Raw genomic sequence first — 17500 nt, 5'->3', positions numbered from 1 at the left:
TTTAGTCATTCTAAAAATTTACTAGATATTTTTAGTTATTTCCAAGAATAACCAGGTTTACGACGGTTATTTTGCAAAATGTCTAGGAATTTAGTGATTGTGCACATTTACAGGATTTTTCAGTGATTATGCATATTAACTGAAGTATCCGTTTGTATATAAATTGACTAGGAATTATGCATAATAATGGATGTCGCGTATATATATATATATATATATATATATATATATATATATATATATATATATATATATATATATATATATATATATATATATAGCCTATATTTATATATGTGTGTGTGTGTACATGCATGTTTATATATTTATATATGTACAGAGTATATGTAGGCAATAATCCCTCGGTTATCAAGGCAGTTCTGTATTAGCTGAAAAAACGTGAAGTAGATACAGAAATCTATGGTATATTTTTTCAATATTTGAAGACTTACAAAACACAATGAAGAAAATTATGAAATATGTAATTGAATTCAGGAAGCTTCTCTACATGATTTCTTAAGGCAAAAATTTGCAGAATCTTTCAACACCATTTTTCAGCGGTAAAGACAAAATTAATCCCTAAAAATATTCTCAAGATTGTCTCGCCATATCATTTCAAAGATAGATAGAGTCCTTTAATGTCATCAGGTGTAGTTTATAGATATATTTACCCAAAGTATAACTCCGTGACCTACGTTGGATCTACCAAGAGGTTGTTGAAGTTCAGAATGGCTTTCAAACAGGTTGCAGAATCTACAGCCCATAACACTCAATTATTCGTAATAATGCGTAAATTAATACAGTATTGACAGTAAAAATTTTAGCATTTTATGTTGAATACCAAATTACCAAGACTTTTCTATTCTTGAGTCGTTGATGACTGATCCAGTTATTCTAACTTGAAACACTAAAGTTTCCTCTTCACAATTATATATGGCATAGTCCTTTTCATTGCGTTTTGTTTCCGTGGTTGGTGTTCATTTCTTTGTTATTGTTTTCCTTTATTTATTTATTTTGCTTTTGCTAATGTTTACTATTTTATATGACTATAAGTTTTAGACTGTTCCTAATGATTTTTCAAGCCATTGATTTTGATTACGGTAATCCCTCTTTACTTTTTGTTTCTAGAACAATTCTTTTTTAGGGAATTTTCTCATTATATTCTTTTTACACTTTTCAGCTGCTGAAAGTATACAAGAACTGGTTTCATGGTTATTTGACCTGAACTTCTCATTTTGTTATTGGCTTATCATTACCACTGGCCTGCTTATTCCATTGTTTTGGTTTGGTACACCAAAAGATCTCGGGTAAGAAATCTCTAGTGTAATAACATTTATGAAACTTTCAAATGATCCATTATTGAAGTTTTTCAGATACCTTTTAAATACAGATATAAATATGCAACATATTGCTTTTAATAAATTTTATGAGTTGATTATTTTATTAACATTGCCCTAATCAGATTATGATGTTAAAAGGTGATCTTTTTGACAGTATGGTAACTTGGATTGGTGCCAGCTCAGTGATTGTTGTCAGTTTGCTGACTATAATCAGCTTGATTCAGGACTCGCCAATCACACACGATCCCCCACCTGCCTTTACTTCGTGGACTGCTGCTGCATACTGCTTTGGGGCTATTGCTTTTCAGGTAACCACCTAAAGCTGAACGTATTTTTGGGCTCGGGCCATGTCGTCCTGATGGAAGGTTCCTTTAGGTAGCTTTCTAAGGGATATTTGCTACAGTGATACTCCCAGAGAATTAAACCGAAGGTCTCCAGGATTCCAACTCCTGACACAAGTATCCAGTAAAGGATATCGCATAATATCAGGGGACGTATACTAGATACGACACATAGCAATCTTCACCCTGAATAGATTTAACTCTTTTATGTAAGGGGGATGAGTGGCAAAAGAAGGGGGTGCCGTTCTAGGTACCAGGTGGACCTCCATCCCCACTACTACCGCGACGCCATTCCTTTTCTTGTAGCTATCTAAGCGAGTTGTGCTCCCACTTTAACCCGGTGTTTTGTTACAAGTTATTGGAATATTCATCACGCAATCTCCAGCATCTTCATCTTCTGGAAAGTTGAGTATTAATTCTTTCCTGTGTATAATTTTAGTCTCTCTTTTCTCAGTTAAATTTCAATAATTTAAGTGTGTTTGGGTGAGCATTGCCGGGAACCGTAGGCAGCCATTTTACGACTGCAGTCGCCCATTATGATTGAATTTTATTTAGTCAGTAGGGCGACAATTCCCAGTATTAAGCTCTAATGTTAGCTATTTAGGCAAATTATTCAAGTGGTGATTTTGCATACATGAATATTATTTCTCTTCCTATTATGTGGCTTTACTTATCGTATGTAAGTTAGTAATTTCCCTTCCTATTATGTGGCTTTACTTATCGTATGTAAGTTAGTAATTTCCCATGTTTAGCCTCACCATATCGTTCCTTCTCGATTCGTTTGAGAATTTACATTCTCTAGAATCTATAGATAAGTTACGATATTCATTCTCTCTCAGAGAGAGGCTGAACCCTTCCTCCCTCCCAGAGTGCCGCCGCCGCTATAGGCAGCAACCACTGTCTTTATTCATCGCCGTTGAGTAGAACAAAGTTCTTGCTGCCTCCGGCTTTGATTTAGATAGTGACTAATTCAGGGTGCGCTTGTCTTGCCGCCCATGCTTCCTCTCCCCCCGACGATGTCGTCAGCACAGGAAGCCATGCTTCCTCAGTTCACTGTTTAAGGTAGGTGGCATACTATAAGACCCTTTACCCTTCCCCTTCTGTCCTTTAGTGACGTCATAGCCGTCACAAAACTCCTTCACCGGTATTCTGACAGTCGTCCCAGCTTGGTAGGGGGACTGCGTTACCGGCTGGTACCCTGCCGGTAGCAGTTAGTTCAGCCGTCCCTGCCACCTTCCCTCTTACTTCTTCCTTCACAGTTCTTGCTGCCTCCGGCTTTGATTTAGATAGTGACTAATTCAGGGTGCGCTTGTCTTGCCGCCCATGCTTCCTCTGCCCCCGACGATGTCGTCAGCACAGGAAGCCATGCTTCCTCAGTTCACTGTTTAAGGTAGGTGGCATACTATAAGACCCTTTACCCTTCCCCTTCTGTCCTTTAGTGACTTCATAGCCGTCACAAAACTCCTTCACCGGTATTCTGACAGTCATCCCAGCTTGGTAGGGGGACTGCGTTACCGGCTGGTACCCTGCCGGTAGCAGTTAGTTCAGCCGTCCCTGCCACCTTCCCTCTTACTTCCTTCCTTCACAGGAAGTGAATATTATTGGGGGGAAATTGAGACGGCTCCTGACGGCTGCCGGTGGGAAACCTAACACACTTTGGGAAGTCCTCAGCTCTCCCTTGACCTGCCATCCACATTCATTGCCGCTGACGTCATAGCTGGCGACAGGCCTTTTGTGGATGGATGGAAGCCAGAATCGGATAGATTCTTTCCCCTTCCATTGGAACTTTCATTCTGTTTAATCATGATAAGAGAAAATTCTCCTTCCTTAATGCTTTCTCTCCCTCTATCAGTTAGTACCGCCTGGTACTAACCTAACACCAGCAGTGACGCCGGCTAAACTACAGTATACAACTATACAGTAGTAGACATGTTTTCTAACACTCTTTGTTTCCTATCACAGTCAATTGTTGGAACCACAATATTATGTTAAGGCTGAGTATTCTCTCAACACCTAGATGGTTTTTTCGATCATCAGGACCCCAAAATCACCGATCAGTATTAATATATACTACAGCTGGATAATGTTAGTATGAGACATTTACTAACTCTAAGTCTAGTTCCTAGAGTTTTTCCTACCTTGTATTCTCCCTATCAGGGAAACTAAATATTAATACTGATGGAGGTCTCAGCAATGGCCTGGGAGAGGAAACACAGATATGTGTCTTTTCTACTTCCCTTCAAGCTTACTATCCTGAGCTATTATAAACAACAGGGATTACTATTGTTAATAAAAATGTATGCTTTTATATCACTGATATAAAAAATTCAATACTCATTGGGCCCTTTTCTCTTTACAGGAGGAGCCGATGGAGAAGTGTGCAGCGTTGTTCTGCAACCACAAAAGCAAAGACTTTTGTAGCCACACGATGTGCAGGACTCATGCCCCCTGCTGAATCGTGTCGAGAGTCCTCAAATATTGGGACCCGAAGGGTTTCCCCACCTGCTCAACCCTGCTGACCAACGGCTTCGGAGAAGCCCCTCTAGTCACCATAGAGATTAGGGATACGGTGAGGGAGACCCTTCACAAATGAGTAAGAGGATTCCAGAAGAACTCTCCGAGACCGTACTTACCCAATGACTTCCTAAGGTACCTACTGTTCCCCAAGGCTCTACCAAACACGGTGGTACCCCAGGAACAGGTCCAGCCTCCCCTCATACAACTGAAGCTCGACGCGGACATACACAAGGCACTGGAAGGCATGGACATCCATCAAGAGAGGATGTCAGAAGTGTCCACTGACACTGAGCAGTACCTACTGCAAGAAGGCCCTGAAGAAAACGTGGATCATCCACAAGCAGAGGAAGAAGGATCCGTATCAATGGCAACTGAGACCCTCAGTTTGCCGTGACACATTCCAACCTATGTCGTCAACTTCCTCGGCCCCAACCCCACAACCAGTTGACAAGAACGAAGAGATCCTCACTTTGACCCAACAGCTGATGGAATTGTTCCAGAAGGAACAAAAGACAATGCGGGAATCTCTCAGGCAGCAGCAGATACTGTTGCAAGAGAGGGCGGACCACCCCAGATCCACCAAGGGCACCACGAAGAAGCCCCTTAGAGTGCTGGATCTCCCTCACTGCTCCGAAACCAATTCCTGGAGGTATGCAAAGCATATGCCCATGATGAATGGGAAGCTATTCCTCTCGGAGAAGTTGGGGGCCAAGTTGATTGAAGACCTTGAGTTCTGGCCTAACTTTTCGGCCTACCCAGACTTTTACGTGAGGCTGCAGGATGAACATGCAGCCCGAGAGGAAACAGTACCCAAAGAGGTCATTGTCTTTGAACATGACAAGGCGCTAGCCATCCTCCTGAAAACCTTGAAGGGAGCCGGGTACACCAACTCCAAAGTCTCAGCATTGAGCAAGAAACATCCCACCTTTCTTGCCCCTTCCTCCATCTTTTTCCCCTTTTCGGAGAAAGCACTAGATTTTGCCGTCAAGGTAGTCGACGAGGGCAAACCCTGCCCAACCCTAGAGGAATGCAAACCATTCTCTCCAGCACTGCCTACCTGCAAGGAGAAGTGGAAGGATGTCCACCTAACCTTCTCCATCTCTAAGTTGGATCCATAGATAGCAGGCCAATAGTTCAATGAGAACCTTCCAAAGTTGCCAGATCATCTTCTGAGGAGGGAACAGGAGTCGAAGGAGAGACTTGCGGCCTAGCTTCCTCATCAGAACTGCCGGGAAATATGTGCAGGTCTAAGTAACGTCCCAGAAATGTTCATCTTCCTGGCTAAGTCTCACATGGGTACCCTTGTGAAAGACTTATATGCTTTCCTCAGAGCAAGGAGAGCCTGCAGAGAGTCCGTTTTGGCCTCAGCAACCATCAGACACAAACCAAGGAAGCTGATTACCTCGAGTATCTGGGGTAAAGACCTTTTCCCACAGGAACTACGAGAGATAATTGCCAGGGCAGCCACGGAGAATAGGAACCTTCTCCAAAAGTGGGGCATGAACTCAAAGAGGAAATCTTCCTCGGACGGAGGTCCCCAGCCTAAGAATAAAAAGGCAAGGAGACCACGCAGACCTGCACAACTTCCTGCCATGACCGTGACCATGATGCCTCAGACCACCTTCCAGATGGTCCCTCAACAACTGGTAGCCCAGTTGCCAGTGTTTAACCCTACCTTTGAGATGCAGTCGACTTCCTTACGCCCTTGTCAGAAAGGAAAAGGCCCTAGGAGAATTTCTCCCGGAGGTAACCCCTCTCGGGGCCGAGGAGGACGTGGTCGCGAAAACAGATCAGCAAGACCCCCCAAGCAATGAGGGGTTCCAGGTACGGGGCAGACTGCAGCACTTTCGAGATCGCTGGACCTTCGATCCCTGGGCCCACAGCCTAATCACGAATGGACTTGGGTGGAAATGGAGCAGAACTCCACCCAGTTTTCCAGAATTCTCCCATCACTCCACCTCCTTGTTAGAAGAATATACCTTAGAACTCTTGAACAAGAAGGTACTAAGGAAAGCGAAGTCCATAAAGTTCCAAGGAAAGCCGTTTTGTTTTCCCAAGAAAGACTCAGACAAACTCAGAGTTATTCTAGACTTGTCTCCACTCAACAAATTCATTGAGAACAAGTTCCGAATGCTTACTTTGCAACACATGAGGACCCTTCTGCCAAAAGGGGCGTACACAGTCTCAGTAGACCTAGCAGATGCTTACTGACATCTTCCGATGAGTCGCCCCTTCTCCTCCTACCTAGGATTCAAACTACAGAAGAAGAAGTTTGTCTTCAGAGCAATGCCCTTCAGACTGAACACAGCCCCAAGGATATTCATGAAGCTAGCAGACACAATCGTCCAACAGCAACGCTCCAAAGGAGTTCAAGTGGTAGCATATCTAGACAATTGTCTGGTATGGGCAGCATCCAAGACTACTTGTCTGCAAACAGCCAACAAGGTGATCCAGTTCCTGGAACACCTGGGCTTCAAGATCAATTGCAAGAAGTCTCGCCTTTCTCTAGCTCAACAGTTCCAGTGGCTAGGAATCCCATGAGACTTGAAGTCACACCACCTCTCCATTCCATCCAAGAAGAGGAGAGAAATAGCGGGATCTGTCAAGAGACTAATCTGTCACGAGGATTTCAAGACGGCAACAGAAAAGAGTGTTGGGCTCTCCAGTTCGCAGCAGTGACAGACCCGGTGCTAAAAGCACATCTGAAAGATGCGTCAGGAGTCTGGAGGAAATACGCATCAAACGCTCGATGAGATCAACTAAGGTTGACCCCGACCTTGTTGCACACGCAGTTAAGGCCGTGGTCAACAGCCAAGAGCTTAGCACAGACAATTCCCCAGCAACCACCACAACCATCAGTGGTGATACACACGGATGCCACCTTGGAATGATGGGGAAGCCATTCTCAAGACAAAAAAGTGCAAGGGAATTGGTCACACCAGTTAAAAACCTTTCATATCAACATTTTGGAAGTTGTGGCAGTTTTCCTGGCATTGAAAAAACTATCCCCTCGCAGATCAATCCACATCAGATTGGTCCTGGACGAGGTGATAGTAAAGTGTATAAATCAACAAGGCTCGAGATCGCCCCACATCAAGCATGTGATATTAGCCATCTTCTACTTAGCAAGGAGGAAGGGATGGCACCTATCAGCAGTTCACCTACAGGGGTTCTGCAATGTGACGGCGGATGCTCTATCCAGGCGAAAGCCCATAGAGACAGAATGGTCCCTAGACACACTCATTCTCCTTCATCTCGGAAAAAGTCCCGGAACTGCAGATCGACCTCTTCGCAACGAGCGACAGCAAGAAACTACCTTGTTACGTAGCCCCTTATATGAACCCTCAAGCAGAGGCGACGGACGCCATGTCCCTCGACTGGAACAGGTGGAATCGCATTTACCTATTTCCACCAACCAATCTCTTGCTAAGAGTCCTCAACAAGCTAAGATCCTTCAGAGGGACAGCAGCAGTAGTGGCCCCCAGGTAGCCCAAAAGCAATTGGCTCCCTCTAGTCCTAGAGCTGAAACTGAAGCTGAACCCTCTGCCATACCCAGTACTATCTCAATTGGTCCAGAAGTCGATTATCTATGCTTCATCCTCAAGAACCAACAACCTATATCTCATGATTTTCTCGCCCTAGCTGCGAACAAAAAGTTTGGAATCTCGAAGGATAAAGTTGACTTCATCGAAAAGTACAAGTCAAGTTAGACTATGAGACAATATGAATCATCATGGATGAAATGGGTTTCCTTTGTGAAAACAAGGAAACCGACAGAGATATCGATAGATTTCTGTCTCACATTCTTTATATACCTACACGAACAAGGCCTGGCCTCTACTACAATTACCTTGTGAAAGTTGGCCCTGGCTTGACCACTTCTGTACGCTTTTGAGGTGGACCTCTCTAGTGAAATCTTTAATAAGATCCCAAAAGCATGCGCTAGACTCAAGCCAGCAACCCCACCAAAGCCCATCATGTGGTCTTTGGACAGTCTTGCACTATGCTTCAAACCTAAACAATGAGGATTGTACTCTAAAGGACTTAACACAGAAAGTCATTTTTCTGTTTGCAATAGCCTCAGGGGCTAGAGTTAGTGAAATACTGGCCTTATCCAGAAACGAAGGCAATATTCTTTTCCAACACTCAGGAGAACTGAATCTTTTTCCTGATCCTGCCTTTCTTGCCAAAAACGAGCTACCCACTAAAAGGTGGAGTCCTTGGAGAATCTGCCCACTGAAGGAAGATGCCTCTCTTTGCCCAGTAGAGTGTCATAAGGTCTATCTTCGAATAACTTCAGACTTCAAGGGAGGACAGCTCTTCAGAGGCGAAACCTATCTTTAGGACAACTGAGAGCGAAGCTCACCTACTTTATTCGCAGAGCGGATCCTGACAGTACTGCCGCAGGTCACGATCAGAGGAGAGTTGCTTCTTCGTTGAACTTCTTTCAACATATGGACTTTGAAAGACTCCACTCATACACTGGGTGGGGATCATCCAGGGTCTTCTATAAAAGTTACGCGGAGCAAGTGCATGAAATAAAACATTTTGTGGTGGCGGCGGGTAGTGTCATAAAACCTGTCTTCTAGTGTTGCGATGAACAGTGGACTGTTTCGGGACTTTACAGTGTATCGGGTGCATGGGTATACCTACCTTCTAGTGCAAATCTGACCAATAACACTAGAGCCGAGTGAACGTTTGCGTCACAGTGTTTATGCATTTCCGAACATCTGAACATGTCAGATGGATTTGGTTTCACATCTCTATTGAGTGACATTATTCCGATAAGGAAATTATATATATTTTTTCTGCACGAGCAAATATGGACCTTGATGTGTTTTAATGCTGGATCACATTCATACTCTATTGTAACTACATTTGATGATTTAGTTGCAAAATGAAAATACTAAAACGTATTTGCGTCTTATTACTGCTATCTCAGTTACAGACTAATAAAGTATGCTAAAGTTTTATTTAATCCCAGTGAAGGGCTTATAACTTGAAATTAAGACAAAGATTTCCCAAGGAATTAATCTTACTTTCTCATGGTAAGTAATAAAGGGAAGCTCCAAATTTTTCCCCTTTTGTTCCAACGGAGATACAAACCTTGAATCCTTATCATCGATATCGACATTTTCCCTGCTGGGGGCAGGAAGCACTAAACCAGCTCCAGGCTTAGTGGTAATGACATCTCTGGAATTTCACATACAGGTCTAGTAGACCAAATAAGGAAATCTTTTCAATGTGGAAGGCACATACACAAACCCAAAACTAATAGTAATTTCAAGATAATTCTCTGGTATGCTTCCATCAGGACGACATGGCCCGACCCCAAAAAAATGGATTTTGAATAAAGTGAAAAATCTATTTTTGGGTGAGAGTGCTATGTCGTCCTGGTGGACCCACCCTTTTACTGACCCCCCCCCCAAAAAAATAAAAATTACTTTATATGTGGCCATTTCTGCTTAACGACAAGAAAAGGAATGGCGTCGCGGTAGTAGTGGGGATGGAGGTTCACCGGGTACCCAGAACGGCACCCCCTTCTTTTGCCACTCTTCCCCTTACATCAAAGAGTTAAATCTATTAGGGGGTGAAGATTGCTATGTGTCGTATCTAGTATACATCCCCTAATATTATGCGATATCCTTTACTGGATACTCGGGCCAGGAGTTGGAATCCTGGAGACCTTCGGTTTAATTCTCTGGGAGTATCACTGTAGCAAATATCCCTTAGAAAGCTACCTAAAGGAACCTTCCATCAAGACGACATGGCACTCCTCTTACCCAAAAATAGATTTTTCACTTTGTTCAAAATCTGTTTTTTCTTGTGAGATAAAGAGGGTGTGAAATTAGTTCTTTTGGTTGGGGTATTTAATGCAAATAATTTCTGCCAAGGCTAATGATGGTATGAATATAATATGCAAGTGTTATTTATGTTTAATGATAATTAACATGAGATTTATAATAGAATGTGAATATATGTTCATGGTTTTAAAGGAACAGATTTTGAAAGAAAATTTTATATAAATAGTGTTCATGATAAAGATTACGGTACTTTTTTATTCCTATGTTGATACAAATTTCCAAGTCATATAAATGGTTACTCTTAGTCTCGTTTTCTCTACAACCAGACTATCAAATAAAAAGGGTTTGATTGCATCATTCGTATAGTTGCTAAGCAATCACAGCGCATGTGGTATAGGGCACCTGCTCATGACACTCACCACTACACTCATTGTTAGGAAGTTAAGAGGATGCATCTTCACTTCCTCTCTGTGATCAAACATCCGCCTTCACCCTCGTTACCCTTAGTGTGCCTAGTGCTTGTGCCTTTTGTGTGCACTTGTGTTTCTATGATTATTTGCGAGTTACGAGTGAGTTCGTTATAGCTAGAAAGCTAAATATTATGCATTTATGTCCCTGCTGTGATGGACTTCCCTGCAGCACCTTCATGAGCCGGGAAGAAATTGATCCGCACCCTGTTTTTCCCTCTTACCGTTGTAAGAGATGTTGAAAGGAATCACCATGTCAGCATTGTAGGTAGTGGCCATCCTCCCAGTGGGAGAGATATCATTCTCATCACAAGAAATGATCTAAGCGAGATTGTTCTCGTTCTTTGTCTTATGCCAGCAGTGGAAAGAAACGAAAGTTCGTTTCTGCGACAAATGTTATCCCCCAACCAGGTCCTTCTTGTCAGGAACCCACTCAGGCTTCAGTCACGGATGACGACGGTTATGAGAATTTTGTCAATGTTTTATCACCCAGAGTTGATAATGCAGAGTTTGAAATTGATCCTGTATTTGTACCCCATCCTTTGGCTATGGTCGCTGTGCTCCCAGAGCCAAATCCAATCTCGGTATCATCAGTCCCTGATTACCCTGTTATGCTTAGATCTCCCTCACCTCTGATGAGTGTGTGAAGTGGAGAACCTTACCTGTCTGATTATACAGAAAAGATCTTTCTGCTCTTGGAAATATCTCCAATCTGAGCTATGAAAGTCTCTCCACTTTCCTGATAGCAGAACCTTAGAGTTGAGCTTACAATTTCCCCTCGTACTGAAGTAGCCTTATTGAAAAACCCTTATAACCAATCTCCAGCTTGCTGCATACATCCAGGGACCCTCGGCATCAATCTCCTTTAAAAGAGTTCCCAGGACGCAATACAAGACATGCCATCCCTTTATTACGAGGGTTATCGGACTGCTTTTGTTGTGTCCATACCCAAAGTCTTGGCAATGCCAAGATGTTCTAAACAATTGCCTTCATCTCCTTCTAAGCCTACTAGTGCGAAGTCGAGTGTAATAAAACCTTCTTAAATTCCCCGAATTTTGTCTACAGTATTAACAATTCAGCCAGGCCGAACATTCACCTTAACAAGTCTGTACACGCCGCGGTTCTTATGGGTGATGACGTCAATCAACGTGCTGCCATCCCTCTGCGTAAGGTAACTCCTCCGCAGGTTGGTCAGGCCAACAAGTCCAAACTAGTGTTCACTCCCATACATAATGACGTCACTAAACACGCTGCATCTTGACCCATGAGATATTCCTCCGGAAAACAAAAATGTTATTGCACAACGTGATGTTGCCAAAACCCCTCAAGCTAGTTTATAATCAACACACGGGGGGCGGGGGGGGGGGGGCGTTGTAGATTGGCACCCCACTATTTTAAAGTTCTCCCAGAGTTTTATAAACATCCGGCTAGGACTTATAATCCTAAAAGCATAAATTACGCTAATAGCAAACCCATGATTCACGTTGATAGTAAACCCATGATTTATGCTAAGTGCGGACATTAATTTACTTGATCAGCCATGCACTAATTCTTTGCTTAATGTTCATAATGTTTCACATGTCACGTGTTCTACAGAACAGCATTTTATTTCAGATAATTCCTTTCAGGTAAAGAGAATGGGTAAGGGGTGGGAAGCATTTCCTCCCTTCCCACAAGTTGCACCTCCAATTGATACAGTTGATGTTACCTTTGTTAGATGCCGTAGATGAGGCTCACACCGTAAGCGTTCCAGATGGTAACCTACAGGAAATTCTTTCTCACTAAGAAGATTGACTTCAGAATGGGATTTCTATACTCCCGCCATACACGCTGCTGCTAGATGTGAATGCTTTTATGACAGGAGTGAGCTGGACTCTTCCCGTTTCTTCTCCGCCTCCTATTCCTGTCACAGTATGAATAACACAAGGGAAAGGAAGGACGTTCAAGGAAAAATAAGAATCAAGCGATAACTGTAATAACTGAACAACCAGTTACCCCAAAAGTGGAACAACTACTTGACAATGACATCACTATTATTGACTCCAGAGAACCTAGCTGTGCACGCAAGCCCAAGCTCAGCTGATGAAGTATCCCTCAAGGTCCCGATGTCTGGCTCAGAGACTTCGCAGTTAAGATTATTAGCCTCATCAGTCGTTTAGATGGAGTGGATGAGCCCCTCACGCACAAACTGCTAACAGACAGTGCGTGATGGCTTCAATTTTCCCACAATCACAAAGCCCCAGATATAGGTACAATGAGGCATTATTTAATCAGAGTAAGGACATGCTAGATTTGCTTAATACACAAGTCTCAACATCTGAAAATTCTCTTATGGGCAGCAGGTCCTCAAAGTTATCGCCCTTGGCCCTTTCACACCAGAGAACATTTTATATATGCTTTGGCACCTTTCAGAGCTAACACCCTCTTGACACTGATGTTGCTAACCTGGTATTATTGGTACCAGTTGATACGCTAGCCAACCTCCCCTCCATTTTTTAAGGTCCTGAAATGGCAAACATAGAGGTAGTAGCTATGTCTACAATTCAAGCCTGCTCATGGCTCGACCACTGGTCTGGACCAGCATCCTGCTCTGTGGTCACAAAAAACTTTAAAGAAGGTCATGCCCTTAAGCAATTTGAGGAATTATCATGATAAGGGGCCAAAGCGAAATGCTCTAGATAATTGTGACCTAGGGATGCATTATCCCTGAGAAACTTGGACTTATTGAGTTCTCATTCTCCGTTTCCTCCCTTGGATGTAGGTACAGCTGTAGAGAAGGTAAAGAGGTTGGAACAAGTCCCATGATGAGGAGGGTAGCGGCACCAAGGTTGCCTACTTCACAACAGCCTTAGAGGCAAGCCCCTAGACCCACCTTTCATCGGAGAGGACATCCTTCTGAACGAAAATTGTGTGCACCGCTGGGGAATGCCTACAAAGCTTTTAACTCAGATGGCAGGACTTTGGGCCAACCTTTGGACAATAGAACTCCTTCGTTCAGGATATCGAGTTCCTTTCATAACGTATCCGCCACCTCTTACCAGGATTCTGACGATCCAACAATTCTATGCGAAAGGCTCAACAATAGACCTCCTTTTATTAGAGGAAGTATCCAAATTGTTGGAGGAAGTCTTGAACGACTCGCCAGGCTTCCTCAGCAATCTATTTTTGGTGGAGAAGCTGACAGGAGGTTGGAGATCCATCATATACCTCTCTCGTTTGACTGTTTGTGCTGCAAACAACATTCAAAATGGAGAGACTGGCCACCGGCCTTTAGGCCATCAGGAAAAACAATTTACTTCTGACAATAGACCCGAAAGATGCTTACTCTCAGGTTTCAATTCATTCTGCCTCAAGGAAGTACCTAAGGTTTCCCTTTCAAGAAAGTATGTTTCAGTTCAGGGTGCTAAGCTTTGGTCTGACAACAGCCCTTCAGGTTTTCACAAAAGTCTTTGCCCTTGTCTCAGCCTGGGCTCATGCAAAGGGCTTCAGGCTTTTGAGGTACCTAGATGACTGGCTCCCTTTGGCAGAGTCCCAGGCTCTCTTGATGAGGCACAGGGATCTACTCCTAGATCTTTGCATGGAGTTAGGGATCCAACTGAACCTGGAGAAGTTCAGCCTCACCCCTTAACAGTCCATCAGGTACCTAGACATGGACAGACTCAGTTCAAGCCAGAGCTTTTCCATCTACCGACAGGATCCTGGGATTCAGAGCAATAGTAGTGACCTTTTATAGGTAGTAGGTTGGCCTGGGCACCAGCCGCCCGTTGAGATACTACCGCTAGAGAGTTATGGGGTCCTTTGACTGGCCAGACAGTACTACATAGGACCCTTCTCTCTGGTTACGGTTCTTTCCCTTTGCCTACACAGACACCGAATAGTGTGGCCTATCCTTTACAGATTCTCCTCTGTCCTCATACACCTGACAACACTGTGATTACTAGACAATTCTTCTTCACCCAAGGGGTTAACTACTGCACTGTAATTGTTCAGTAGCTACTTTCCTCTTGGTAAGGGTAGAAGAGACTCTTTAGCTATGGTAAGCAGCTCTTCTAGGAGAAGGACACTCCAAAATCAAACCATTGTTCTCTATTCCTGGGTAGTGCCATAGCCTCTGTACCATGGTCTTACACTGCCTTGGGTTAAAGTTCTCTTGCTTGAGGGTACACTTGGGCACACTTTTCTATCTAGTTTCTCTTCCGCTTGTTCTGTTAAAGTTTTTATATTTTAAATAGGAAATATTTATTTTAATATTGTTACTATTCCTAAAATGTTCTATTTTTCCTTATCTCCTTATTTCCTTATTTCCTTTCCTCACTGGGCTATTTTCCCTGTTGGGGCCCCTGGGCTTATAGCATCCTGCTTTTCCAACTAGGGTTGTAGCTTAGCATTTAATAATAATAATAATAATAATAATAATAATAAAGGGAAGCCTCTTCTTGCACACTCTTGGTAGAAGCTTCTAGGCCATCTCTCCTCGGAGAAACTCGTTTCCTTCAGTAGAATGCTTCTTCGCTTGGTGCAGTGGGCTCTGAAGAGCTGATGGTTGCAGAAATCAGACCACCCTGCAATTTTGCTGTCAGTATCACAGGAGGTTGTGACAGACCTCCATTGGTGGGCGAGAGAAGAAAACCTGTCAGCGGGAATCCCCCTTCAGATTCCTCCCCCACAATTCCTTCTGACCCAGATGCTTCTCACCAAGGGTGGGGTACTTCTTGGGCCTGTGGTCAGAAGAGGACAAGGCTTTTCACATCAATTTTCTGGTGGTGAAAGAAGTGCAACTAGTGCTACTCCACTTCTCAGAGACTCTGAAAGGTCACTCCGGAATGCTGAGGAGCGATGACTCCAAGGTAGGGACCTATATCTTAAAACAAGGAGGGGCAGCATTTCTCCTGGTATGCCAACTAGCAGTAGAGATAATCAAGTGGGCATAGACCCAGGCAATCTCCCTCTCTGCGGGGTATATCCCCAAAAGGGGGACATCATTGTCGCCCATCTGAACCGTCCAGGGATGACAGTTAGTTCAGAATGGTCTTTGTTTTCTCTAGTGATGAAGAGACTTTTCACTGTATTGGGGTTTCCCATCTCTGGACTTGTTCGCCACTCACCTGACTCACAAACTCATGGTACATTGCTCTCCAGTTCCAGACCAAGGTGCAGTGATGGAAGATGCTTTTCAGCACCCATGGGAAGGACTGGACTTTTATGCCTTCCCACAGTTCTGTTTGATTTTTCAGACACTGAACATAGTACGAACATCCCAGGGAGTCAAAGTAACGCTAGTGGCTCCAAAGTGGCCAGCAGAAGATTGGTATTCAGATCTTCTGGAACTGCTCATAGAAGTTCCAAGAGAACTTCCAGAATGACCAAACGTGTTACAACAACCACACATAAGAAAGTTCCACGAAGCAGTGCATTGCCTGTCACTTCACGGCTGTAGACTATACCGCATCTCCTCCGAAAGAAAGGCTTTATGAGACCAACAGGAAAACAACTTTCCAGATATCTCCGAAAGTCATCCGCATCGGTCTACCAGGCTAAATGGAAAATCTTTTGTGATTGGTGTCGTAAGAGGATTATTGCTCCTCTCAAGGCCACTATTTTCACCTGGTTGCAGACTTTTTGGTGTTCCTGAGAAATAAGAAATTCCTTTCAGTCACTGCAGTAAAAGGCTACTTCTTGGCTTTTGAACCAAGTTTTCAAACTGAAAGGACTTGACCTCTCTTCTTCATGGGAACTCTTGGCTCTCATTAGGAGTTTCTAGCAGTCTTGTCCTCTTTGGTAACTCAAACCCCGTACCTGGCATGTGATGAAGGTTCTCAGGGTCTTAAGAAAAGCGTCTTACAAACCCATGAATGAAGACTTAGACAGGGACCTTACTGTAAAGACCATCCTCCTTCTTGCCTTAGCTTCTGCCAAGAGTAAGCAAATTACATGGTCTATCTTATCTTACGTCACATTCCAGAGGGTGGAAAGAACTTTCATTATCTTTTGTTCCCGAATTGTGGCTAAAACTCAGAATCCTAAAATAAGATCAGATTTGATTCTTTCTTCACAATCATGTATCTCGGAAGAGGTAACTGATGAACCGGGTGACATGTTGCTCTGTCCCATGATAGCAATGCGTAAATATGTTAAAAGAATGCACTATCTTAGGCTTGAAATTTCCAATTTGTTCGTTAGCACTGGTCGCTCCAAAAAATAAAGGATCCAGAAACACAATCTCATTTTGTTTGAGAGAAACAATCATGAGAGATTGTAAATCTTCAGGAGAAGCATCGCCGGGGTACCCCCTCTAGCACATGATATCCATGTGCAAGCAACCCTATCATTCTGCAAAAAACACTCTGTAGCACAAGTCTTCAAAGCGGGTGTGGAAGAGAAAAACCACTTTTACTGACCATTATCTTAAAGATTGCACGCACTGGTCTTTAGACACCTCTTTATGCCCTATTGTTGCAGCACAACAAATAATCTAATGGTGCGCTCTTACGGGACACGTAACTGTTTTATCAAAAGGATCAATTATTCTCTGCATTATAAGGATATGTAATGATTATTAAAGGGGATGGTGATCACGGTTAGACTTCAAGCTTTCACTTGGAATTCACCCTGATGCAAGTAAGAAAGCCTTATTTTTCAGTATTGTTGATAATATATTGAAGATATTCTTTATTTAAGACATAATGTTTATATAACTTCGCCCCTGGCAAAGAATCATATCCTCTGTGATAGATTGTACAGCCTTGCCTCTTTACGAGCCGGCTACACAGTTTGATTATTAAACGCATTTGATCTTTAGTTATTATTTAATAGTTATTGTATCTATTAGGAAGGACGGGCATTCCTCTTAACAGAGACCACCCCCCCCCCCCACCCTTACCTAAGGAAGACTCCTATATAAATGTCTCAGAAGTTTGTATACGTGTAGGAATAAACTACAAATTTTAAGAACAATTTGTATTTTCCTTTACCAAAGATCCCCACAAGTCTCTGATCAGGAAAATGTGGAGAGGGTCAAGAGCAGGTGCCCT

The 17500-nt window shown here is 43.2% G+C and overlaps 1 protein-coding gene across 2 annotated transcripts in view; it reads left to right on the top strand.

Moving 5' to 3' along the window:
* Positions 1-17500, top strand: part of LOC137631818 (uncharacterized) — a 219737-nt gene that overhangs the window by 164505 nt on the left and 37732 nt on the right. For both annotated transcript variants that reach the window (XM_068363819.1, XM_068363820.1), the window contains exons 6-7: positions 1181-1307; positions 1495-1648. In XM_068363819.1, the coding sequence (XP_068219920.1) occupies positions 1181-1307; positions 1495-1648 (281 nt within the window). The remainder of the gene's footprint in view (positions 1-1180; positions 1308-1494; positions 1649-17500) is intronic.

This window comes from Palaemon carinicauda, chromosome 40 (assembly GCF_036898095.1).
Source record: "Palaemon carinicauda isolate YSFRI2023 chromosome 40, ASM3689809v2, whole genome shotgun sequence".
In the NCBI taxonomy this organism is placed as follows: domain Eukaryota; kingdom Metazoa; phylum Arthropoda; class Malacostraca; order Decapoda; family Palaemonidae; genus Palaemon; species Palaemon carinicauda.
Note: the sequence above shows the minus strand (reverse complement) of the source record. Positions and strands in the feature narration are given on the sequence as shown.